The 27,998-nt window shown below is 36.2% G+C and overlaps 2 protein-coding genes across 15 annotated transcripts in view; one reads left to right on the top strand and one right to left on the bottom strand.

Annotated features, from left to right (window-relative positions):
* LOC128674696 (cytosolic carboxypeptidase 1-like) overlaps positions 1–27,998 on the top strand; it is a 55,498-nt gene that overhangs the window by 18,755 nt on the left and 8,745 nt on the right. The window lies entirely within an intron of this gene.
* On the bottom strand, positions 6–16,995 carry LOC128674747 (uncharacterized). Of its 4 annotated transcripts, none has more exons than XM_053753617.2 (6): positions 16,823–16,993; positions 6,916–7,021; positions 2,998–3,074; positions 2,153–2,360; positions 1,619–1,786; positions 6–1,034 (listed from the first exon to the last, which is right to left on the bottom strand). In XM_053753617.2, exons 1-6 carry the CDS (start codon positions 16,881–16,883, stop codon positions 599–601), a joined length of 1,056 nt encoding a protein of 351 aa, XP_053609592.1. In that variant the 5' UTR covers positions 16,884–16,993; the 3' UTR covers positions 6–598. The 4 variants fall into 4 exon arrangements, with proteins under 4 accessions (XP_053609592.1, XP_053609601.1, XP_053609616.1 ...); XM_053753626.2 differs by having other exon boundaries at positions 1,619–1,774; XM_053753641.2 differs by having other exon boundaries at positions 1,610–1,774; positions 16,823–16,992.

Below are 27,998 nucleotides of genomic sequence, written 5' to 3'. Positions count from 1 at the left end.
GATGATTTATAAAGTTTAAACTTTATTAACTTCGCTACATCACTATTCTTTAAATTCTTGAGTTCCAACTTAATATACTTAACTAAGTCACGTATATAAACACTATCTTAATGCACTATTTCCAATGATATGTCCAGAAAAATATCCGCATAATTTTCTTAAATTAAATTAATACACTTTACGGTTGTAATGAAAACACCAGAGATCTAACACGTCTACATTCTCCTAGCGAAGTTAAGGTACTATATTCGTGGAATATTCATTTTGTGATATTCAACGTGTGAAGACGGAGGCAAGTCGGATCGTGCGAGTCGCCAGCGTCTTCATATTGCTTATTGCCTCATATATAAATCATCGAAATCACCTTAATCACTCGTTAAACCCCTCGACAGATTTAACGATTGAAATTCTCATTTACATAAGGACAACGATGAACCAAGACGCAAGATACACCCCAACAAAAAGTCCCTAAAGCGAGCACCTTAATCTCATTTCTAAATTAAGAAAATAATACTTTTGGTAGTCTCAATGCCTAATTGTCATGAAACGTAATCGCTAATGTGTGCGGCGCAATGGCGACCACGGGCCGAGCCACACGCTAGTAGGCGGGGGGTGCCAGCATGCCGCTGGCGTGGACGGAGTGCTCGGTGGCGTCCGGCTCGGCTGTGGACGGCGCCTCGTCAGCGCTCGCCGCCTCGTGCGCCGCATCCTGGCTCAAGTACGCCGCGGGATCATCACCCACCATTCCCTCATCGTCCGCGTACGGTCCTTGTGTTGGCTCCTCTTTCTGCTCCTGATCGTGCGAATGGGCGTCCGCCGCTCGCGAATAATGAGAGTCTATTTGAGGGGGAGATTTGAGCAACGCGCCGGTCTTCAGGTGTGGTGACTGTAGGCCGTCCAAAGAGGATGGTCGCAGTTTCCCGATGAGGTCGTTGAGGGTGAAGTGTGTGGGCAGGTGCTCGGAGCGGGGCGGGGGCGGCGATGAGGATGTGAGCGGGTGCGCGGTTGTCGTGGTCGTCAAGGAAAGCGGCTTCCTGCGAGTAGAACGGACGGTCAGCCGCGCACTTGGAGCAGCGATCCCAGCTCGTGTCCAAGCAATGAAAATAATTCTATTCTCCGGTTGTTTATTCTGTTTAAGGCCGGTAAATTAATTTCGTCACTTGGTATGTCACATTAATACCATTTTTGTTATTTTTTTCTACTTCAATACTTTGTATTAGGCAAACACAAAAAGTTAGTCAAATTCTAAAATAAAAAAAAACAAGAGATACCAAGCAAAGCCCCCTTCACCCACCCACCAAATGATTTTTCATAAATTTTGAATATTAATTGCTCAACAGAGGAGTGACAGGCCGAACGTTGTCGGCTGGGTGTAGGGCTCTTGTTTGGTGGTTGGGTTGGCGCAGAGGCCGGGTCCCGCGGGCCCGCGCGCGTTCCTATATCAAACCGAGGCACACATTTATGTTAGCACACTAACTACATTTCCCAAAATAGAAATAACTTAAAATTATTACAGTCACTCGGTGCCTAAATGAGGAGCTAAGTTAGTAGACATGTGGAGCGCACGGTAGTTCGGGGAGCGGGCCTCCGGAGACGGCTGGCATCTCACCTGCATTACCCCTGCGCCGAGGACACTGGGATGGAGCCGTAGTTGTAGTAGTAGCATCTCGTCTGCTCGCAGATGAAGTCTTTGATTTCGCCGCAGTGCTGCGGCTCCCAGTGGAAGGTCGGCGCCTTGAGGGCGACGCACCCGTTAGTCATGACGTGCTCCGTTCTGGAATACAGACTAGTTTTTATAAGTACAATGCACGTCTAAGCTACAGCACTTAGCGCTATCAGCGGAGCGTGATATGGGAAATGCGCGAACTGTAATTATAAAATAATGAGAAAAGTAATTGAGAGTACCTAACATTCTTTCCCACGTTGCAAAACAAGCTTTTAAATTGATAGGATTTCCTCCTATAGTTAGAATATAAGTATATAAGCATCTTATGAAATCAACAAACGGCTGAGATTCTTTATTTAATTCATCGCGAACTTCAAATCGTGCACAAACCTGTGCACAAATAGATATTATGTTGACACAAACAAAATCCAGGCTTCTCATGAAAAGCGAATGAAATTTCCTCTATAAGGAAACTGTCGTACGTACCCATGCCTAGCTGTACGCTGAGGGGCCGTGCTGCCCTGGGGGACATCAAGGGGGTCGATACTGTCATCTGAATGTGGTGCTGGGACATCTATTGCCATCCTCCTCATGTAGTTGAAGGTCGCGTTGAACGGCAGTCCCGTGCTCATCCATAGGTACATGTCCGTGCCGAGGTTGTTGCCCGATGTCCAGAAATCGTATTTATTGTACCCTGAAACATTACAGGCACGTTTATGTACAATGTTTATATTGGCGAGATGTTCTACAGCATGGTTTACACAGTTATGGTGAATGTCGTTTGTTTTGTAACCATTATATATCTATCGGTACTTTTTTTACTTCTTTACAGTTTAATGTCTGTAGTCTGTTCCAATTTTTCACTACAATATCATAATAATTTTAGAAATGGCATATAACCAATGGGTACCTCTAATAACTTTATTCCTACGCCTTTGTGACGTTAAAAAGTCATCGAGATACTCGCATTATGTTTACACATTTCTAAAACTGCATTGCTCAGTGAAAGTTTTGTTGGTTTATTTAAAAAGCAAGTAATGATTACTGAATAATAAATGTTATGATAATTTATTTAGCAATAAACTCAGATATAAAACACATATAATATTGTATTTTGTATTTATTTATTATATTATTTATGTAGCACGATAGCATGCTCGCCATTTCAATTTGCATACCCACACATGTGAAAAATATAGGATAAAATTTTCTTTTTAACACCATTTTTAAATACCAAATAATGTATCTTCATCTTAACTTATCTTACTCTCTACAACCTTACTTAAAAATATACTACAACCACAACTTTGAATCAAATAGAAGTAAATTACCTGCGTTTGTTAAATATGTCGTTATCGAATCAGCTTTCTCTTTCGTTTCAAATGAAGCGAGTTGGAGGCCCAGTGATCTGGAATAGAAAACAATATAAAGTTAAAATCAAGCAGTTAGAATATAAATATAAAACAATAAAGCAGTTGGTGGTTGGTAGCTGACAGCATTACCCCCTTACACTGACTGTTGAGGATAATTCCTGAATGCGTCCATAAATCAGTCTAAGCAGCTCAGCTAAAATTATTCATAAAATAAAGATCATTGACCATTCTTTAAGACCACAGTCGATATCATATTCTTCATATCCTTTAAGACATCAGCCCTCGACTTAAAATTTGTTAGGTACTATGGCGAAGCTGGTGCAGTGTATTGTGTCATAATTTTGCCATTTGTTGTGTAACTACTACTAATATGATATCTTGAACTCCTAAAGCCCTGGCGTAGAACATAAAAAATACTTTCAGAAATAAAAGACGATGAGAAAATTTCGTATTCTATAACTTATAAAATTATTTAGGTACTTAAAAATGATGAGATAGCTTTCATAGTGAAACTAAAATAAAATTTTATGTACACGTTTAATAAATTGGAGTAGCATCCAACTCAAAATATAGAGAACACAGTAGCGAAGAAATACTCAAGGCTCTATTTTTGCTCTATGTTCGTTTTGCATCCTAACTTACGTCATTTAAATTTCTGTTTATTTATTTGAGGACATACATTAGTACAACAAAAATTAGTAGAAATAGGTATATGCTATATAGCATGTACCTATTTTGAATAATTTTTAATTATACATACTTATATGTATAACATTATGTCAAAAAGCATCGTGGAAAGTGTTACAAAATTACTTTGCAAACGCTGACTACTTTTCATTATTTTACATAACTACGCTAATATTATATTTATATAGCCTGTTTAATATAGGCCAATGCCTCTCCTTTCATGTTTATAAAGAAATAATTTTCTAAACCACATGCAACGTGCTAATTGCCTACCGCCAAGCAATGGCGTTGTTCAGGCGGACCGTCGTCAATGTGTTGGCTTTTAAAAGTCTTACACTTTATCTTCTGTGCAATCTTTGTGTTGTATAGCCGGTCCTGTCGCGCCGGATCCATAAACGCGATTTAGTTAAATAACATCCCCGAGCAGCCACTGCTAATCGTATTCAGCTATTAGTCGCAAGATGCTACACTACAACTACAGTGCAGCCTGTTCATCGGGATGCAGTTTATTCTCTTAGGCTGAAGGCACACTTAATACTAATGTGCAAAATACGACCGCTTGGATATATTTTTTCTGTCGTTTGCATGACTGACCAATAAAATATGATAATTTATTTTTCAAAACAATATACGCTTGTCTAGTTAAAGACAGTGATATACACACACGTCAGCTTGAAACTGTAATAGATGCGTGGAGGTTAAAGAAGTACATTAAGACAAGTTTATTAAAATCAGACATTAGTGTTAATAAATAACACACTCGATAAGATAAATATAATAATTTAATAACGTTACCGGACAAAAAACAAAATTTATAACAATAATGTATTTAATCTAACCCAATGTCAAATCTAAATAAAATTGTCTTCAAAAATTTCGTATCTTAATTGTATTTGATTAATATTTAAAACATTAAGATAAATCCATCGATTATGTATTTAAGTTTACGAGTTGATTTGATTTGATATTATGTCATTAAAGTTGTAGCGCCTGTAGTAAACGGTGTGCCGCCAACCTAAAGACCACTGGGCACTGCGGCCTGCGCCGGCGCTGGGTAGCATTCCAGGAGAGGTTCATAAACCCTGGCGGATTAAAAACCTTCGTGACGTCCAGCAATTGCGATAAATAGCCTAACAAGTCTACCACATCCCATAGTAAACGATAACTTGAATTTCATCGTTATAAAAACTCGAATACCTTCCAGTTACATAGTGAATGAATGAAATGAGTTATTAAAAATATTAATTATAGTTGTAATTTATGTACAAGTCATTCTGTTGTTGTATAAATTAAGTTTTCACTGAGTAAGTATAAGCCACATAACAGAATTTTTAATATAATGGTAAACTTTAAATAACCATTGATTTATCTTCAAAATGTCCTTATACATTCTAAAAGTAGGTATATTCTTCTTACATGTCTCTTTCCTAGTTATCCTGGTTGGAAGTCTGTGCGGTGGTAAATAAACGGTAAACTTACAATTTTGGGTAGGTTAATGCGTTTTGAACCGTACATGAGTAAGGCGCTTATTATTACGAGCCTTTTCGACGAAATTCTCATGAACAAATAATACTAATGCAATTCACGTTTCGAGTCCACTACGGGCTGTGAATTAAACCGCTGTAAATTATTCTCCACTCGATTTCGACGTGCCATTATTTCATTCATTTGTCTCCAATACAGGACTCTGACATACTTTTCATTGAATAGCTGAATCACAGCTTTTTGTCAATGAATTCTTATCCCATCACTCGAGTGCCAATGGACGGCATTAAATTGACCATTTAACTGTTATTCCCAGTTATTTAAGTGCCTACCTACTTACGTAGATAAATTTGAGCACACTTAAAAGAATCGAGAAAATATTCCTTTACCGAATTGATGTTTTAAGAATAGTGTTTCTTAACTGCGAAAGTAAAATTAAAACTTGATATTTTTATTTTTACTTTCGGTAATAAACTATCAAGTTTTATTTTTACTTTAATACAATGTAAATGTAAATGAGATTATAGTTATACTAATTCATCAAACTGTCTATAAATCCCAGTTCGCATGATCCTTACTTGCCGTCAGACGGTAGTCTCTTACGGTAGTAAGAGCAATCTCATCGCGCTTCGGTACAGTTTCGTCACACCTGTCTCCATGACAAATATCCAGTGTTTTTGCGATGTACCGCGTTAAGATAACCTTAATCGATATCGGTATCCGAGAGTCATTTGCCTCAACTTGTCTCGACAACGTTAGGGTGTCAACTTGCCTCATCAATCGACGTCGTCACTCGATCAATGATTATGTTCATCTTACTAGGTCAATGATGTGATGTTGTATCTCTTTGGTGACAGAATGTAACTCAGTCTCTATTTTTATCAAATCATTTGTTAGATGTATTATATTATTTTGAAATGTTCGCGATGAATGTTTTGATATTTTATTTACTAAATACTACATCGATCAGAGATTTAAAAAATGGGCCTAATTTGAAATTTCCTAAGTATATAGAATGCTGGTCCGTGTAAAATTATGTCACAAAATGAGGCTATTTTGAAGATAATTCCTTCATAATTCGTCATCTGGCACAAATACTCCAAATGCGTTCCCATCGCTAACAATTGGAACTGTAAATAGGTCGTGACTGCCTCGGTCTCAGAAAGGACATCGTGACTGACCATTGGCAAGGCGACTGACCTTTCTAGCCAATTTGTACTTCCACCAATGTATCTGGATCGAACCAATTTCTTCGGATATTATTGTTTTTGTTTCAAAATTCGTAACGCTTGATACTGATCAAGCGACAATTTTATGTTTTTACTTAACTAAATGATACTTAGACACCGAAATGTTTCAGTCTATATTAAGTAATAATATAGTTTCTACAAAGTATTTCTTACATCGCCATATTGTAGACATTGCTTGCCTCGAATGTTAGCTCAGTGGTTAACCAAACCAATAGTTCTATTGCTTTCCCAGAACCCTTAACGGTAATGCAAATGTCCCTGTGGTTTACTTCCTGGTGGAGGCGTCGAACCTGAGTAGGCTTGTTAACGCCGACCAGGTTAGTTATGCTTGAATTTGAACAGGACCGTGGACACGACAGAACAGATAAGGATATTGCTAGTCACGACGACGGGATTTATCTCAAAGGGGACGATAAAGGACCTAGACAGTTATCTAAAGAAAAAGTGTTAGTACCTGCAGTATTGGTAAGCCAGAAAGTAGTTAAGCTCTGGACTGTAAGGGTTCATCCGCGAGATGAAGTATTGCACGCCGTCTAATTGAATCGTAGTTATCCTTTGTGCTGAAACAAAGAAAAATAAGAGTAAAATAACGCACATCAAACATAATTACGTAAAGTTGTTTGAATATCTCAAAAGTACAAAAAAAAAAAATTAAAATGTTCATGGTATGTTTTCATCGTGAATGCCAGATAAGACATGATTATATAATGGGATTATAAAACACCATCCTACAACATTTATTTTAATATTGGAAAACTTTACGCAAAACCGTAACGTTAATAATTGAAAAACATTCTGTCAAATGTATTTCATTTAATTTATGGTTGGTTTATAAAAACCACGACACAAATTAATATGAATTCGTAAATCATATTACAATAATACCCATGCATCAACCTCACATATCCACCGTAATCAATCAAACGAGGCTCATTATACCCCAATGTAATTACGAAGCGAAAACCTAAAATTTTATAAATCATCGGTGCGTCATTTACATGAAAACATATACGTAAATAAACTTATAAAAACAAGTAAAATTGTGAAAATTTTCACTTCTCAGGAATAGAAGTGCCGAGTTCCCAAGTAAAGTGACATATATCGTCTACTCAAACATTAATGTATTCGGATCAATTAGCATTAAATAGTTATATAAATGCTGAACAACAGCTAAAAAGTCAAGTTACAAATGATGTGGTTTAAAAAATTGTTGTTATATTGTCTGTGGATAGCATAAAAGGCGAGGAGTTTGCGGTAAGACCTCCAATACAAGCCTAATTAAATTCAATGCCTGCCGTGCTGCGGTCCACCGCTGCCATTATACCCAATTTGGACATCCGATACAGTGGCAGTGCATAACTATATGGACCTTTGACATTATGTCTTAATTACCAGTTAGCATTATGGTAATAATGTAAATTATTACAAGCCTATCTTTGTATTTACATCGTCTATTGTTCTCATTATTTGTGGTTATATTGTTATTATTTAAATCAAAATATTTATCTACGTCTGGCTTTTGTTTCTATTTCTATTTCTGTTTCAATCTTTTGCACCTTTGCTTTGCGCTCTCTAACTGTGCCAAAATATGTCTAATAAATTATAACGAGCTTCTTTTCCTTTTTTGTTTTCATATTCTATATTCAAAACTGCCAGACAAATACCCTGCAGTAATGGCGCAAACGCAAATTAGACTTATTTTATGTTAGTATTAAGCTATAAATAGATAAAGAAATATAAAAAATAGCTGCGATATGGCGCTTGTAGTTACAGTGAAATTTATGGGGTAGGTGCGCCGGCACAACGCCGCCGCAGCCGTCCCGGTCAATACACCGAGTGCGTCGTGCCCAGGGAACTGCAGTGTCATACACTTAACGCGAGCTTAAGTTCAAACTGGTCGTGAAGGCTTTTAATGTCTTGTTACTCTGGCTAATCTTTTCTAATTATAATTAAAAATCAACAGCTAAAATTTATATTTTAAATTAAAATTAAAGGACCTTTCTAAAATTTGTTTTATAGCTGCTATGTACAGTACAACTGTAAAAAACATAAAGTATAGTAAACATATTTTTTAACATAAATTACCTAATAATTCTACAAGATATGCCACGACGAAATGCTCACTTACTTAAAAAAATAGCCGCACTCACAATGTCCATGTTCTCTGAAATCATGAGAACTCACATAACTACTGTCAATGTATTTTATTTATGCTGACATGTTCTATGTAAATGCGCCGCTGTATAACCTTAAACGGGATGATTTATCTACGAACAATTACCAGAGGAAATGAAGATTAACATCCTGCCCTCGGACGAACTAGCTTTATAACCATCACAAAAGCTATTAATAAACATAATTAAATGTATCCTGAGTCTGATGGCTCACCGAGAACCTATACTAGAAATTGCGAAGCGCTTAAACTATTTGCTTATTAGTTGCAAATTAATTATTCTACTGTGGGATTGATGAAAACCATGATATCTGCTTCTCTGTCCAGATTGAAGTGCGATTTACTTCCAGTTTATTTACACCATCTTGTTAAGACACCTATCTCTTTAATTGCAGCATGTATACGTTGAATTTTCTTGATGTAAATCCTCACGGATACTACTATTTATGTTGTACATCCTCTCCGTTGAGTCGGATTTCAAATTTATCACAGGCATAAAATCCAAGATAAATTGAATCCGCACTTACCGTATCGATGTGTTCCTGCCTATTACCATACTATTACTTATTCTGTATCAATTTGGTGTGTTGGGACGTCGTTAGAGGCGTGAATCTACAACTGGGCTTTACCCGGCTATTAGAGGCTGCGAACCGAGATTGGAATCCATGCATAATGTTGCCTCATGCATAAATGACGTCGCGCATTACTCTCGTGCTGGTTTCTACCATTTATACGAGATCTTTCTCTGATGAATGCTGCATTCCACAATTCTTCGCAAGTTTGCAAGCGGATTTGCAAATAAAAGGCATGACTAGAGATTACTTTTAAAGCACGATCGCTTATAATGCTATGCAAATTAGATACATAAGCAATACAAAAGCAATGTTAAACGATTACTATTTCCATAATGATAAAAATAGATCACGATAAACTGGTATGATGTTTATCGTAAGCATGAGTTTCAATTATTATGAAAAAGGGTTTGTTAATGTTGGAATTTAAATAGCAAATCATTTTTTTGCGCAATCAGTTGACCGCTGAAGTGAATAATTTGAATGATTTCTTTCAAGGGGCATAAGACATGAAGTTTCATTGCACGAGTCATGGGAGTACATTGGCGTTAAAAGGCGATCGTTAGTCGTTTAGAAAGTGATGGTTGACAGCAAGACGAATGTAGGCAACAATGAGCGTCGGGAAGGCGTATCACGTCGCATGAGTCATGCGCGCGCGCCGCATACTGATGTCGCACGGCGTCGCACCGCCACTCCCGAGCACCGCACTATTCCGGAGGAAGAAATGAAACATAATGCATATTCAGTCTTGAAAGGCGTCATGATTCCATCATGTCTTTGAGAGTTTAATGAATTAAGCAAATTAATCTCAAATTAAACCAGATATTTCATATAATACACTGCATTTTCTTTTGAGAGTATAGAACGGTTATATGGACTCTGTGTGAATTTAAGTAAATTGTTAGAATTTTGATATACATAGGTATTTCACATACATTACACAATCTTAGAGATCTATTACGTAAATAAAACAATTGATAGATAAAGTCGCATTTAAGACTTCTGGTGCTTGGGGTGGATGTACTACACCGTGACGGTTACCGCGTGGATATCCGGTCGCTGGTTACTGATCCGGCCTGCACCGGGGCGCCGGACCTTAACGGGCCGCTGCCCAATTATCAACAATCGCAAATCTTAAGTAGCTTTTATATATTGGCATTGAGCATGGTTATTGTTGTCTAATTTGCAGCCTACTTATATTCTGAAAGAACAGTTTGTTTGTTCTGTACCTACATATTATCATTCTGTTTTAGGGTTCCGAGTAAAAATTATAGTTCCAGCCTGACCGCAATTTAGTTTGGAAATTTAGCGTAAAAGGGGTAAAATATTCATTACAAATACCGTAAAACATTAAGTGTTAGTGTTATTGTCAGTTTTATTTAACCAGCACAGTTGGGTCTTAACTGGAGCGAAATTACTTAAATGTGCTACGTCGGAAAGATCGAGAAGGAAAATATTTGTGTCTGCCCTGACGATGGCGGAATATAGTAGTAGAATAAGAATTGTATAACAATCGAATACTACTACAGGCTAACTAAAAGTATTTTTAACTAACCCGACCTTTACACTCAAAATAAAATGGGTTAACATCAACAAGTGAAAAGTACATACCTATTATACCTCGTTGTCACTGGTCGTTTTTTATCAAATTTATTATTAGAGTTGTCACCATTTTGCAAACTAATAATACGTAAATATTCTTAATTTTAATTTGTACAAAAAACACGATGTATTTTGTAATTTACTGGCATGTTCAATTCTGGGCACGTCGCGGCACTTCGGATATTATCAGTCAATCAGACGTCAACGGTAACCAGGAGGAAGTGACCAGATATATACGATTCATATATCTCTTGCATACAGAACATGCGCAAGCGACTGTCGATTATAAAACTTTTAAATCTAATCCATAAAAAAATATTGGCAATTTTATTCAGCAATTATTTTACCAAAAACAGAACTTTTCGATTAGTTGGTGTTATATTTAGGCATTTTAACGTACCCCTGGGCCCACACTGGCATTCTTTATGATCAGTATGAATGTCACAAAATTATGTTCTTTACACATTTTTCTAAATTATATTAAACTGTAAATTCATTTTTAAAACTTGAATGTAAAATTCGTATGCGTTTCATTTGTTTTTAAGAGCGAAACAATTCCTTCAATAAAACAATGTGAAATTGTCTTGTCACAAACTTGTTAGAAAAAAGATCTACTCAGAAATTGTTAAGCAGTTTATTTATAGATTCGTTAACGATGAGCACGGCCTGTCAAGTAAACCGGTTTTATATGGGATCGTTTCCCAAATTGGCATAATAACTTTAAATGTAACAAGACAATGGTACTGTCGTAGTCAACGTTGAATACCTATTAATGTATTCCACAACCATCGTTTTTATTTCTGTTGTACCTGTTCTTTTACTCGAAAATACTATTAATAACTTAGGGATAATATACATTATTTATTGCTTGTATGAAAGGAATATAAAATTACTTACTATAAATTTGAAAACAAGTAAAAGACTGATTTTGCCTCACTCATTATTGGTATTTTATAAAATACCGCATACGCAGCCCAGCCACGCATGCATGCGTTGTAATACTAGGATTATTATATTCTCGTGTCCCTTAAGTACATATAACTACTCTGTACTTATAGTTATTCAATATGACAGTAATTTTCCTAAGATACATCATAATGTATCTTCAAAATACTTAATAATAGTGTTGACTTAAGTGAGTTGAAGTTACTGCTGCATTTACTGGGCATATCTTTAGTAAAACGAACTCAGCTTTTTCTTCATCAACAACCTCAACAATTTTTTTCTGCAGTTCCAACGGGGCTTGAGTTAGTTTGAATTTTTCCGGTTGTTGCTATTCAGTTGTCATCATCTTCATAAATTAATAATTAACTTAATATTTGTAGAATTTTCAAGACATTGTTAGGTGGGTGCATATTTATAGCGTATTCAATGAAACACCAATAAACCAAAATTGTAAAATTCTAAGTATATAAATGATGTTTACATAAGATAATGTAAATTGTTTAAATTCCTTTAACCACAACTGTAAGCGCTGAGCCGCCGGCGATCGCAGGCGCAAGTACGACTTGCGTGCGAAATGTTGTGCATTACATGCATTACATAACCAAACCAGACACTGCAAGCTTAGTGCATCCACCGCCCGGCCCTGGCCGTGGTCGATGCAATTTTGCTGTACTGCATACTCATACGATCATGGTCAAGATAAAAGTTTTCGAATCAAAAAAGTAAGAACAATATCAACACATCAACATCAAACATCAAAGTAAAGGATGACGTAAAAACATTCAAAGCCGCAGGAAGTTCATCGAATTATTCTAACTTAATGTAGCGTAAAAAATGTGCAATTTGAGTGTCTATCGAAACTTCTTGATTACCGCCGTCCGTGGGAACACCGATCGGATTGTTCGCGGTCGGATAACTATCGAATAGCAAAAAAGGGGTCTAGAGATAATGGCGAGCAAACGAAGCTCAGACGGCCAAGGACGCCGCCCTCCGCCCCGCGCCACGGAATGCATCCACCGAACTATTTTTAGTAATCAAACCCGAAGACGACCCGGTCCTGCTCGCATACCAATATAGTCAAATAAGTGCGCGAATATCAAATATTTCACTGGGAAATACTGCATTGCACTTAACTGCCCCAGGAGCATACATACATATACGAGCTAGTAACATTGTTTTATTTTTAGTTTTTATTTTTAGAGAGGTTTTATTATGAGTCTACTGCATTCAATAAATCCCTCCTAAGCTCTTATGATGATCTTATATTTCTTCTTTTATCAAAATCTAAAAAACAAACATTTTAAAAGATATGTAGATATGTCCGTGCACCCTACACCACCACCATCGTAATCTAATACAACCTGACCACCTGTTGCCTTGACGGCAAAAAATAAGGGCTAGACTATAAATAAAAGATTTGCTTTAAGTAGTCGACAGATTTTGTGAGCATACTTTTCCCTAATGCTGCATCTTTATAGTCTAATCTTACCCCGAACGTTAAAAACGATTTAAATTTATAGTAACGATGATGCCACCAAAAAAGTTACTGTTGATCGGGAATTTGAATCCATCGCAAGAGATCAACATTTTTTGTGTAAAGGTCTATTAAATTTAGATGAATGATCATGATACAAAATAATATTAGTGAAAAAAATCTACAATGATAATCAAGAATGCTGCGTGATTCATATACCTACGCCAATGAGTCATGTTTATTCTAAATCTTGATAATAGCCAAAACCTAGGTAGGCTTCAAGTTTATAAACAACACAGGAGTGATTGATTTTGCGAGTACTACCGAAGTAATACACGACTGTTGTGACAACCAAGCAGAACAATGAACTTTCGAGCCACCGCCTATTTCCTTGTCCTTACCGACTATTAGTGTTTTCAAAATAACTTCCTTCGCATTAGGAAACAGAAGCTCTTAACATAATTATAATTAACTCAACAGGGATCAGTTTGCTCTTTATGACATCATTCAATAATTTATGTAAGTACTTTTATAGACTTCCTTTTACAAAAGCGAACTCAATAATTATTATAAAATGTAATCTAGTTTTTTTATTCATGTTGGTTTCCCTTGTTTATTTTTCATTCAATTGCATCTATGCTAATCCTAAATTAATTTAACAACATTTTTTTGTCTTTATTGAAATTTGGATATTCAGTTTTGATATTATTGTTATATTCTATAGCAATAGTAGCTTTACAAAGATCTCCAACATTGCAAAACTTATCTAATCTTACATCGTGATGTCAGAGAACCGCTACCAAAACAAGAATAACGGATAAGTCTGCCTTATCACCACTACGTACACACGTTTTCCGCTTATGCCAAAAAGAACTATATCAGATGCATCATAAATAACGGTTCTTCTGCTATAAATTGCATCTCACGTATTAGCTATTAAAGATGTCGCGTAGAAACTGCGATGGGTCCAGGGCTGCGCACGCTGCTAGGCAAGTCAGGGCGATGAACCCCGCACCTGTTTCCAACTCCCTCCACACCCCCTCACTATTTTTTCTCAGCACCGACTTCCGTTCCAGTGTTTTTGCCGACCTGTCGATAACCTGTCAGATTACCATGGACACGGCTCATTAGCGGAATCGCTGCAGCAACTTGATTGGTAAATCAACGAGTTTCTCACAGTCTACACTCGGATCTCCGAATGAGGTAATTCTATGATACAACCCAATAAATGCTGGCCTTTACCCGAAGTCATTGACACTGAATGTTTACCGCGATTTAAGGAATTCCGTAATTGCTTTTGTTTCGCAGAATTGTTTTTAACTTGTTACTTATCTTACCGTTCGTTTGCGTCTGATTACTTTGGAGGAGAAAACTACACTTCTCAAAAAGGTACTAAATTCAAAAATACTGGGAGCTTAAAATTAACCCACAATATAAATAGACTTCTAGAAGTTTTACCTTGTACTTAAGTATTCTTAGGTTGTTACAATTTCCATAAATATATTTGAAGTAAGCTCATCTAAGCACATGGTTGTTGTAAGAAACTCGTCCAAGCGAGGAGCTTTCCATTGTCGAGCGGAAACCTGTGGATTGTGGATTGTGGACTGCACTTGAGTCAACAGAGGCCGTTTCTTGTTTATGGCTTACTTTACTTAGTATTATAACATAAAATAAGTAAAGTAAAGAATAAAACCTTTTCATGTAATGAAATATGCGCAAATTGAATACGTCTCCAGCAAATGATAACTCAGCAAACACTTATTTGAATGATGAGTTATTTGTTACGTATTCTTAAAACCTGGTTCAATATTTGTAAATGACATTCCAAACACAGAACAATTAATATCCACAGGTATGTTATGAGAGCAAAGAGCTATTTACCTCAATGCTGAAATGACAGTACCTCAACTTTTTCGCATACACCATGTTGCAACTTGTGTTTCTTATTAGATTCAGATTATTAATTGCCATATACAAGTTGTTATAGTTTGCTTAGCAAATTATATGGGGCGTAACATCTGAACCCCATATAATTTGTTGTAACAAACGTTGTTGACATTACCTGCCGTCTACACCAATCACTGGCGTTTTATTGCGTGTAACAGACGCAACAACCATTTCGTAAACCGCTTTATTGTATTTCTTTACATTTTGCATATTGAACTACGACATATTTCTAATATTCTGCAATAGAAATTCTTTATATCAATCTATCTTTCCCTTATTTACCTCTCTCTATCTCTCTCTCTTATCTGAGCGTTTACCCGATTGCACGCTCTGCATTGGACCTAGACTTTCTTTTTAAGTACAATTTTCAGAAGCCTATATTGCCACACCTTTGGTAGGCATATCATGCTTTATCCTCTTCCTATCAATCCTAATTGTCCCATAGAAACTAGGAAACTATATTGTATTCATATTTTACCAACAAGTACCTACTTCTGAATCTTTCGGAACTATTATTCCATCTATTTTTATTTTTTTATATTAAAACATAAATCTATTTAGCACTCTAGCTTCTATTCCATCATTACTATATATTATATTACATATATTTTAGGTAAAAACATAAAAGAAATAAAATTCACTTTTGATCTATGTACATAAACAAGCTATTCGTCTATTTCTACAAAATAAACTTAAAATATTGAAAGGTGAAGCCGCATAGGTAAATATAAAAGCTATAAAGAAATAGTCCACGAATACCAATAAATCCTGGAAAACGCACATTCTCGGCATACGGAACTATCGGATTGCGTCCTGTGGGAATGCTACTTAAAGCAAAACAAGTTGTTTAGAGCTAGAAGGGCTAATAGCATAGTGAACCACCATTGTACTGTAATGAAAGCCAACAATGAAGGTCGAAGACCCTCAGGTCACAGCTACCAACTTACTACCGTTGCAGTGGTACTCCCCAACTTTAGTGCTAAGAAATAAGGTTCATTTCTAACATTGACGTTACTTCAGTGCTAGCGCTATTATATATCATAATTGCAGTTGGTTTTTCTTTCTTGGAATTTTTAATGATCTTACATTTTATTATTTTCTCTAAAGTTAAATCTCAGGGTATAAAAAGAAGGTCACTTCTTGTTCTATCCAGAGATTTAACTTAATTTATACTGGAGATTGTATTAAGTTTGTTATATTTTTGTACATAAATGCACTTTAAATGCTAATGTGGCATTGTTTCAAACCCTTTTCTATAATTTGCAGACTGTGTCTGGATTTAATTTCTTCAGAAAAATATTTCTATAAAGTGAAAACTTTCTGAATTGATTATGCTCACTTCATACAATCAACATGAAAATTATTATTCATTCCATGTTATGTATCTGAATGAGTTTTTACTCTCTTTTCAGATAAATTACTTAACAAGACAGTTTATACCAAACGGCTCATTCTTTTGCATCTTATTATTCTAATTACATCATCATACATCATGAAATATAAGCTTAATAAAAAATTAAATGTGACGATAATATAATTCTTCCAGTAGCAAGCTGCTGTCATATTCAATTAGAATTTATGTTTATTGCCCAACGTCCCAAGCGAAGTCTTTCAATTAAATAATTTGATAGAGCGTTTATCGACATACCAGCTGCAGGTGCGAGGGTGGCTGCGAACAGCATGATGCAAGTCGCCAGAACCAGCTGCATGTTGGAGGAGTTAGCTTCTTGATGCGGACTAGTGCGGAGATAGCAGGCACACACGGGAGTGCGCTGTCGCAACACGGGACACTCGGGCACACTGAGCGCGCGCAACCCGGGACCCCCCCTTATAACAGCGACGCGTCCCGCTCGTACCACCACACCACCTCACCCGGGACCAACGGCTCATCCGTCCCCGTTAGTCGCACGTACATCGCCACCTCGAATCCGTTAAACTCAAGCTGGCTCACTTGTTCGCGGCAATGTATTGAGTGCTGATGGTGGAAATCGCTGTGCCAGTGGTGTGGTGTCGTCAGACGGACGTCCGGCGGCGGCCGCTCGGCGCCCGCTCGAGACACGGGAGTTATCTCAGCAAATCGTACCGCACAATAGTTCGCGCTCAATTTGTTCTTGTTGCGGTCGTCGCGAATTCTTCGCTTGTCCAAAGGGTTGTTGTAGTTTTTTCTCGGCTCACGAAGCGATGCGGCGCACTTCAAGGGTGTGCCTTTGTTATATCTTCCATTGAAGATCGGACACGCAACCCGACTGCAATTATAGCTGGCGTACTAATTTATACTTACAAGTTTGGACGTGTGAATAAAAATTACTTGATAAATATTTTTTGTCTGCAACATAAATTATTGGTAAATGGTAACATGTAATCACATGTAATATTATAACATTTGTTATTGTCACTAATTTGTATATATTTCATACATTTGAATTTAAATTTTAATCAATTTTAATAACAATATCAATTACCTACTTAGTAATTTTCGATTAATATTTTTTGTAATAAATACAGTGAATTTAAAGTTGAATAAATAAGAGAAATTCCTTAGTTTTACCCTAACTTCTAGTTATGTTAAAATACAATCATGGAACATGCGCAGGAGTTTAAAGCAGGCCGCCGCGCGCCGCTGGTGGCTACTCGGGACGTGTTCCATAGAGAGCCACGTTAATTGGTCTCCGACAGTGTGCCCTCGCTGCCTGCCCTGACTTGCAGCCGCAGCCTTCTAACCTCACACATTACACACAAGTAAAAATTTACTATGCAAAACACAGACTACCTTTAATGTCCCATACACGAAACTGCACTTAGAGTTAAAGAAAATTGAATCGCAAGAATACCTCAGCATTTTTTTAAATCGCATTTTTATCCCATTGGCGCGATAGCTATCAGTATTGTTTTACACCAGATGAGTTACGTTCTTCGGCGATACGAAACGATAAAATAAAATCAAGGTTTTATTTCAGTAAAAAAATCGAGATATTACATTAATAGCTGCAAAAGGAGCAAAAGTATAGAGATTCGAGCGATACAAAGATTTTTTCAAGCGAAGATGTAACGCCGCTCGGGGCAGCGTTTAATTGAACCAGTGCATGACTCGGTGTTTTGTATAATAGCAATAATAGGACCGCACATGCCGACACTCGTAATGAAAATAAAATGTTTTGTTGAGTGTAAACAAAAAATTTTAAATAATAAAATATATATCAGCGCTTCAAGTTTCATTGCAATGTTTGTATGAAACATCGCTACATATATACTATATTTCGATAGATTGGCTTTATTATGAAAAACTTTAGTCCAAGTTCAATAATATTGTGTCCTACGTATATATGTGTTGGTGTCATATATTACATATATGTTTATTATCACCCCTGTTTCATTAAATTTTACCTAATTGGTAACAGTCGTAAAAGTTTACCTATGCATTTGTCGATAGCAAGCAAAACAGAGCAACCTTTGTCATTCTCCGTTTGTAAGATACAATGCTTCATTGACGGAATGATTTACAAACATTGAAAAAGCTTTTTAGCATTTGTATCATTAAAAGTTTGGTAAAAACAGTTGTCCAATTATAGATTTGATAACATTTTGATCACAAAAAGAGCGTTCGTCATAATTTTTAGAATCAGTATGATAGCGTAGGTAATAAATGTACCTCTAGATTTCAAAGAAATGTTAGAAGCACTTCCAGTACTACTGACACTAAATAGCACGGCTCTGTCTCTTATAAATAAATAATAACAAAATAAAAGAAATAATTATTAAAATTTATGAAATAATGTTAAAAAGCCTTTTTTCATTCTCATGTTACAACTTTGGTTAACGTTGTTTGACGTCGTCATTTTCATAAACGTCGAACGGTTTACAAAGGCATAACCTACCTACAGATATATCTGACTCGGTGATCAAAATGGAAAACTTTCAGTTGACTTTTAGTTTTTTTGTTTTGTAATATAATTTTATTGTCAAATTTAATGCATAGCAGCAACTCCACCGACCGGGCCATGTATCCTTATGAATCTGTAAATCGTTTTAAAAATAAAAATCTCTAGGATAAAAATAAATATATTATATTGGCTTAAAATTGTATCATCATAAAAATACTTCTGCATTTCGAAACTAGCTCTAATGATGCGTGAAAACCGCGCACACGGTGGTCGATCCCTGACGTACGTACTTATTATAAAAATGTTACTACTATCGCTTCAAGACCGCTTTAAAAATAACCACATAATAGTCAACCGCAATAGCAACGAATACTAAAAATAAAATAGCTTGAACACAACCTTAGTTGATGTCCCAGCCCAGAATAACATTCGGAATATTGCTCGGTCATTATGGAGCTTGCTTGCGCTTGGGCATTTCCATAGAACATACTATTAAATGTTTACTACTCGCCCGATTTACATATAAAATAATTTTAAAGCCTATACTGATCCAGCTTTGCTAAAATAGATAATTAGACATTTAGTGTTAATTTCAAATTAGTATGTATTTATGAGTCGTGCCAGTTGAATGAGACAGATAATGGCTTGAAATTAAATAAATTACAGCTTTTCTAGTTTTCTTGTACACGTATCTATTATGGAAGTTATATTATTTAAAACATGGAGTAAATATGTATTCAAGAACAGGTGAATAAATGAATTTTTCAACATTTTTATCACATTTTCCTTCGGTTTGTATGAAATAATTATAGGAAAAAAATTAAAACTAATTCATATTTGTTTTGCTTATTAAGTATATGTATGACATGAAAGAGTTAAAGTTCTATAATAAGAGCATGTATATCAATATTTTGATAAGTAGGTATATTGTTTTAGAAAATTTTGTAATAGATTTACATAACTATATTCATATTGGTAAATAATATAGACGATTAAGATTTAGTAAAAGAATTTCGCCATTACTGAGAAATTTACCAAGAAAAAATTTGAAATTTATCAAGAAAAAAAGAACTTCTTTTCTCATAATCTCTATCAATAAGCAACCTCTAAAAGCCTCTTTCAATATAGGTAAATCCTAGCACAAGATGCTACACTAGCTGTAGGTGTTCTTAATAGATAGTTCCGCTCTTTAAGCAATTCAAGATAATATTTGTAAGAAGTATGATATTCTTTAATAGAAATATCATTTTGCTTATCATTCGATAAGAATCTTTAAAAATCAATGAAACGGATGTTACTCATTATTTAGTGTACAACCATAACCTTTAGTGTATCTACATCAATATTAATAAGCAGTCGTTTTTCCGTTTCGCCGATGACGAGTTGAACGAACTAAGCCCTATTATTTACCCCTGTTCCTACGAGTACAGAGAATGTAACATAACATTGTTTTCGTATCTTTATAACAGAGTAACTTTTCTGTTTCCACCGATCCTGGGATCATGTCGATTAGGAATTGGATCCCATTAATTTTATTTTATCCAGTTTTAGCCAAAAAAATTCAAATATCTTTTTCTGTTCTAACGTGGGGTGCGTTGTGTTTGGTGATTAAAAAAAAAACGAAATTAGGAAATCATTCATGGGTTGAAGCCATATATATATGAAATAAAGAACATTTCATAAAAAATACCCACATCGACACCGTGTGAAGAACACAAGAATCATTAAATTTTGTGATCAGAGGAGACAGACCCGTAAAATTGGCTAAGCGAATCAAAAGTGTTCTTTAATGGTCATCAAAATTTAAATTCTTTATTTTCTTAGCGCTTTGTTAATGAAGGAGTTTTTGTGCAGTGAAGTTGTTATTCAGTCATTGTCGCATACCGGTTGAAGGCAATTTAACGTTTTTTCGGTGCGAAGTGGTCGCTAAAGCCGCTATTAAGCCAGTAACGTCCATTTGCACGCCCGGTGAATCCACAGTTTACTTAGACTTGCTTCATTATGACGCCTTTATACAAATAACAGTAAATCTGCCGCTCATAGTCACGATTTTTTCACATCAATAGAAACCGTAAACTCTTTTAAAAAGTCTATATAGTAACGACCTAAAGTTCTGAGAACTGTTATGTTTTTATCCTGTTCGCGGCGACCATAATTTAAGCGATATGGAATGTTGATTGGGTTCAGAGCAACAGACAGACATCGAAACAATTCTTATGCAAAACCCACTCCGCTCTGGATAACTTTTCATATTCATTATCATACTTACTTATGTACTTCTGCATATCGGCAAAAATCAATCATTTCAAAAACCGTTTTCTTATGTCGTCTATGACATTCCTCTTCAATAACCAATAACTTATGTATATGCCGTACCTAATCTCTGGGTGAGATTTTAAAGGTTTGCTCTCATTTCAGCTTGGGATAAAAGCATAAAAGCCCTGGTCTATATACATAAGATGATCTAAAATAATGTAAAAATATTTTGAAGGTATATTCAGACAATACCCATGGAAAGTACGTGGAAATGTATTAAATATTTTGTAATTACAAATAAACGTACCGTAATACGTATCTATCGACACCAGTAGCAGCAAGCGTCATTGATTCGCTTCGCGTTGGGCGGTTGTGTGTTGCTACAATTACTGCAGAGATTGTACCTAATAGCTCGGAGATAGGACCTCTTCCCGTTATAATCGCTCTACATGACATGCGCCAGGGAAAGGTGTCGGAACAGTTGCGCCCGAGTGCTGAGTGTGGCCGGGGCCTTGTTGTTCCCTATAATTTACACCAGCCCCGTATCCCACCGACACCCCCTAATCAAAAGCATATTTAGCAAAAGCCATATTTTCAACGCTGTTCCGCAAACCTCTACCCATTGCAGTGGTTACCCCTGCAGGCGATTATTGGGATAATTACATAGTAATGGTATTTCAACGGTTTATTAGGGTTCCCTACAAAAAGAAAACGGAACCCTTATAGTATCACTCGTGCTTCTGTCTGTCCGTCAGTCTATCACAGCCAATTTGCTCCGAATCTACTAGACCTAATCTGGTGAAATTTGGTAAAATAGTATTTTTATATTTATTTAAACATAGCACCATTTCTCAAAACTATTAACAGTAATCATATCACCAACGTTAATTCGTTTAATGGAAGTTTTTATTTTCATATTTCCGTTATATTTCTCATGAGTATGAGGATAACGACCTCTGATTATTACAAGTTTGTGTTATTTACATCTCTTTCATAATTTATTAATCAAGTTTAAATTCATACTTATAGTGCGTAGATACGATACGACAACGTACTAAAACAGAATTATCACTTTTAAGTAAGCAATTTAAAATTTCATATCAAGCTTAAATTAAAATCGTATCGGACCTACTCATAATGAAAACAATTATGTATAATCGCTAAACATTATTCTCATTAAAATAATAAGTGGTTGCAAAAGTGTCTGGAACCTGGGATTAAAGCAAACCACATCGTCGGTGGAGTAAGATGGCCTCTGGATATGTTAATAAACATGCCAAATAGATGGAGGAGACTGAAAATATTCAGCGAATTTGAAAATGTCGATAATAACGATTATAATTGGTGTGCTAAGGTGTGATTTCCTTCCCACAGGTTCAAGGTTATGAACGTGATTTTGAAATATCGTAAATCCAATCTCAATGGCTCATCTGCGGCGCCGATCGTTGCTTTCTCACGACTGAACCTGGTCCCTTGCGTTCGCAAACACAACCTTGTTCCCTGCGCACCAAGATACGCTGTTTGAACCAACATATCACAACCTCTCACAAATACTATGGAAAAAATATTCCCTTTATGTGTTTTATTCATACGAGTGTTTTGTTTGTGCGCCGTGTTTAGCGACCAGTGTGCGGTCCTTTGATAACTGTGTTGACTTTGTAAATATTGAGTCGTGCTCAACTTATATTTACTTATAATCCCTAAATGACATTTCCATTGCTTTGATCAGTGAATGCTTCTAAAGCTAAGACGAATTATCGGTTTACTTTTTAGTGCAAACAGCCAAGTTTACAGTGGCAATGCAATTACGTAAGAAACGAATCAGAAAAAGTCGTAGCCCAGGGAAATCAGTGAGCCGTTCTCAGCAGAGTGGCTCTGCAGCTCCGTAACCAATTGCACAATTAGTTGCATTCAACGTGCTTCCGGAGTCCCAGGGGATAGCGCTCTCGCAATCAGATACATACCATGCGTATGATTGACATATTATCTGTAATCTTCTTTGTGGTCTCGTCACCACTCACTAGTCAATTTCCTGACGTTTTCTACAGAATAAGTAAAATGATTTACTTTATTTACCTATAATCAACTGGCTAATATCCCCAGTGATCTGCTCATTTTTATTCCAGTTATAGTAATTAACAAATAGGATACATCATCATCATAGTCATACCCTCATGACTGAGGGTCGTGACCACCAGTAGCTGTGGCTCTCTTGACTAGAGCTTAAGTATAATATTAGCTTATTAGATATGGTGGATGATAATTATACTAAGTTCTTATCTTACCTTCCATAATTTGTACTCAAATTTTAGTTTCACACACAACTATCATGTTAACATTAATCTCTTCATAAGAGACACTAAAAAATTATATGTGGATCACAATTATAGAAAGAGGGAAAATTTCCTAGCCATACTTAAAGCTTTGAAAATTTAAGTTTTTTTTAATCCGTCATGTAATTTTATTTATGAATACTCATAAAATCAAGGCTTGTGATTTTTTTTCGCCCTTCAATTTTATATTCGTGCCAGGAAAAGTTTGGATGTGTGTATATCTGTGATTTAACGCCTTCAGCTATATAACCTGGATAAGGCCATGGGTGGCAATTAATATCGAACCCGGAGCCTTCTTGGAATCAGGCTGATACCGTGCCAGCTGACCTTGAAGCGCCCATCAATCCTCTCGGCCAAATAAACCAAATATCGCGAATGCCGACTAATTTAGACCAAATTAATTTTATAATTAAAATTAATTTGATATTTTTTTGTCCTGTCAACTTCATTTCAGTACAGACGCCTAAATTTACATTGTTATTATAATCATCTAAGTCTTACATAAAATGAAACAAGTGAATTTTTTATTTTCGTTATTACGGACACAAATTATTTTATTTTGCTGCTTCCTATTAGTCCTACAAGTAATAAGTGTAATAAGTAATGAGGTTTTTTCTTCTTCTCAGAAAATCTACTAGATTGCAATCAAATTTGATACATGGTTAGAATAAAATCTAGAATTTCATTGGCACAGCTAATATATTACGACAATTCAGCCCTGGGTAAAAAATATAGTGTTATTTTCGTACAATAGGTAGGTAGGTATATTTCATGCACTATGGCGTATGTTGGCGTTGCTGTGGCTGCTGAATTGGCTGCTGCTATGTACATCATGTGCCTGTAGGTTTCATACAACATACTTATCATATAATATTATAGTTATTGCTGTTGTCAAAACCACATGTATTAACAAACTACGCTGTACATTTTATTATAGTATTAGAAATACGATGTACCTGCTAAAAACTCGGAACGAAGTTTATTTTATGAACTAACGACGCATAAAATCTTGCTAAATCATAAATCATAAGGAAAAGTAATAAAGTGAAAAACACTCTTGAAAAGAACATTGTTGGTAAGCGCATCTCCTCAAGCGTTGACCTCGGACGTCAAGTCTATTCAGTTGTCCTTATTATTCTAAAGTCGTTTAAGCATTAAAGTTAAGGAGCCACCTAAATCCAGTTGATGTTATGTCATAAACAAACAGTACCTACACTAAAGTTAATTATTAATCTTGAATGATATTTGTTTGGCTTTTATACATATAAAGAAATACTTTAAACTCTGTAATGAACTTGCCTTTGCGTCTTGCGAAACCACTCAAAGATATATAGGTATGGCGTTATGAACAATTTTAGCAAAATTTGATAATAACACAGGATACTTAGAAATAATTCATTTATTAAACTACCAACTAGTATTTATTGAAATAATTTATTTTAAATGCATACTATCTGAGCTTATGGCATCCCCTTAAGCATACTTACTGCAACTTTGAAAGCACAAACGAATGTATTCACTGACGAAACATAAGCTGCAATAAATAAAATGAGCCGAATGAAGTCGGCTAATGAATTACGATGGCGAGGAGTGTGAGGTTCTCATAATAGCGGGTGTGCAGCACGCGGGCTGCGCAGGCGCACGTGTTGCTTCACAACGCATCGTATCGCATCGCATCGCATCGACAGCCGCCGGCTGAGGACTCGCTATTGCATCACGGAATATTAAACCAGAAAAGTGATATTTCGTGGAGGCCTTCATCATCCCCAGGGTTGTCAATTTCAAAATAGACATTTGTAAACTTCCATTGCTTTTATAAAAATCCTCTATTAGTGATTGTTTTTATGTTATTAGGTAAATGTTGAAAATTTCTCTGATATCCTTATTCAGCATTTTTTGCATAACTCCCTTGCCATTAGCGTACCTAATACTAGAGTTCTCTATATCGCTAAATCATTTTATATCTGATGTCTGCACGTATTTCATTAGGACCAATTTGATGCAGTTCGTTCAAAAACGTGACGATTCATTTATAAACAAAAGAACATCTGACCAGATGACTAATAAATAACATTATAAAATTACTTTTGAAAGTTTCAAGCCAATGTTTCTTGATTTTCTCTTTTGGATTGCAACGTACTTAATACAACGCAGCCGTAAGCAAGGACTCGCATTGACAACGAACGAAACTCGTGCGAATAATGCACGCTCCGATCACTTGCATCATTGTAATGACAGCCCCGGAGTCAACGGCACCAGTCGCCGAGTCATCGCGGTAGAGATTGGTCTTGAACTTGAACCAAAGATGTGTTGTCATCGCGCCGTATCTACAAATGGAGATACGGCGCGAATGCAACTGATAATTTTTAACAAAGACAAACTTTGTTTTTGAAATCAAAAACAAAGTTTGTTTTTGAAATCAAAAACAAAGTTTGTCTTTGTTAAAAATTATGCCAAATTATCCCAAAAAACGACGGTTTGGACGTCTTCTCAAAATAACTATTTATGCAAATTAAAGTTATTGCTGTTGAGTATTTCGCATTCAAAGAAAATATATTTAAGAAAATAAAATATTTTTTCTAGACATATCTTACCAACACAAATTCTGTTAAAATTCAGGAAAGACAGTCTTTAAGTTGAAGCCAATATCCCTCGTCTTTCAAAAGAGAGTAGTGAGTCAACAAACAACACGACAAAAAAATAATATGCGACCAAGGACATCCAGTTCGTTGATTATTTATTATGTAAATAATTCACTTACGTTATGCCCTTCGCGTTGTTCAACCGGCTATTCTTTTGTTGCTAAGTAACTGAGCCATTATTGTAATAAATAGAGTCGTTCTTTCCATCCTCATGTGAGTGGTGTGTGTACTTTAAGATACAACGTATTCCAAGAAGGGTTTTTGTTTGTCACAGCGCGTTAAGAATTGCGAAAAAATCTGGTAGGTATGAATTAAATGGACTGTTTTATTTACACAAATTGCTCACGGAGTTGTGTCATGGTCGTGGCTCACGCCTGACGATTACAGACCGACACGTAAATCAATAGAAGCAGCCTGGCGCTAGTTCCCGACGCTGTTGGTTTATCTGGAGTTCATCATTGTCGCGGCTGTCTCACGACCGACGGCCGTGAAATGAATTTGCTTCCAACTCTCAATGTTACGCCTTTAATAAAGCAGAAACTGGCTCACTTGAATTTGTTTATACACCAACATAAAACTCTAGATTATTACGCAAAAACATGAAAATAATAACTGACGGGTAATAAGAACCTCTTTATGGCATGGTAATGATTATCAGCGGGAAATGGTAAGATAAGTTTTCACGCAGAATTATATTTTCTTAATGACCAACATCCATACAAAGCAGCATGGCTGCGTAATCGCCGTAAGCTTCCGCTGCCCACGGTGCGAAACTGATCATCATACCATGCTATCTATCACAACAAATCTTATTTAAATTGTGTACCAGTCAACTATCAAATTATTTATACTTTAACCCACGTAAATTTAGTTAAAATAAGTATATACAATTACGAGTAAGTACGGATTACAATTGCGATAACTACGGATGTACCTATATAGACTTAAATAAATAAACGATAAACAAATATGAAGTTTTGAAGCGGATAATGAAAAGATTTATAATTAATTATTGCCTGGTGAACGGTGGCTGCATTCCTGTCCAGAGACAGTTCTCAAGACGTGACGTGTCATTGAACCGCCTCGCAGCCTGCAGCGAATTGCGCTTCCACCACTACGCAGGTAATAAAATCAATTACCACCACCAGAACCAGCTGCATTCATGGTTATGACTAAGCATATAACTACAACGGTAGACCTTTTTGTTTGTAAAGCTTAATGTGCTTTTCAAATCCCTGAAATATTAAGAGCCATTACATCGCAATCTCGCAGTGACAATAAATTGCAAAAGCAGCCGTGCATTCTCCCGTGTAACCGCCATTCCGGGCGGATGATTCAGCAGCGCTATAAATATAAGCTAGGCACGTGTTAATTCCAAAGGACGCTATTTAATAAAGACAGCCACGTCATGTTATTGTCGCGGTGGCACCGGATAAGCGACGACCGGCCGATTGTCTCGCGACTATCGTAAATAACTCGCGCTGTGTCCGGTGTTGGACAAGAATACAGAGTTATGGACTCCGGGTAGCGAATCTTGCGGCCTACTAACTCTCGGGATCCCGCGTGTCCCCTAACCTAGGCCTTCAAGATATTTCTCGCAACTATCATGTAGAAGTATACATGCAATTGATTCCAATATCGAGAATCCGTATTAGCCCTTTTTCCATAGGGAATACCATACCATATCCGTCATCCGAGAAAAACGGGCTGTA

The sequence above is a fragment of the Plodia interpunctella genome, chromosome 2 (genome assembly GCF_027563975.2).
Source record: "Plodia interpunctella isolate USDA-ARS_2022_Savannah chromosome 2, ilPloInte3.2, whole genome shotgun sequence".
Taxonomy (NCBI): domain Eukaryota; kingdom Metazoa; phylum Arthropoda; class Insecta; order Lepidoptera; family Pyralidae; genus Plodia; species Plodia interpunctella.
The sequence above is the reverse complement of the archived record's forward strand: the minus strand, read 5'-3'. Positions and strand labels throughout refer to the sequence as shown.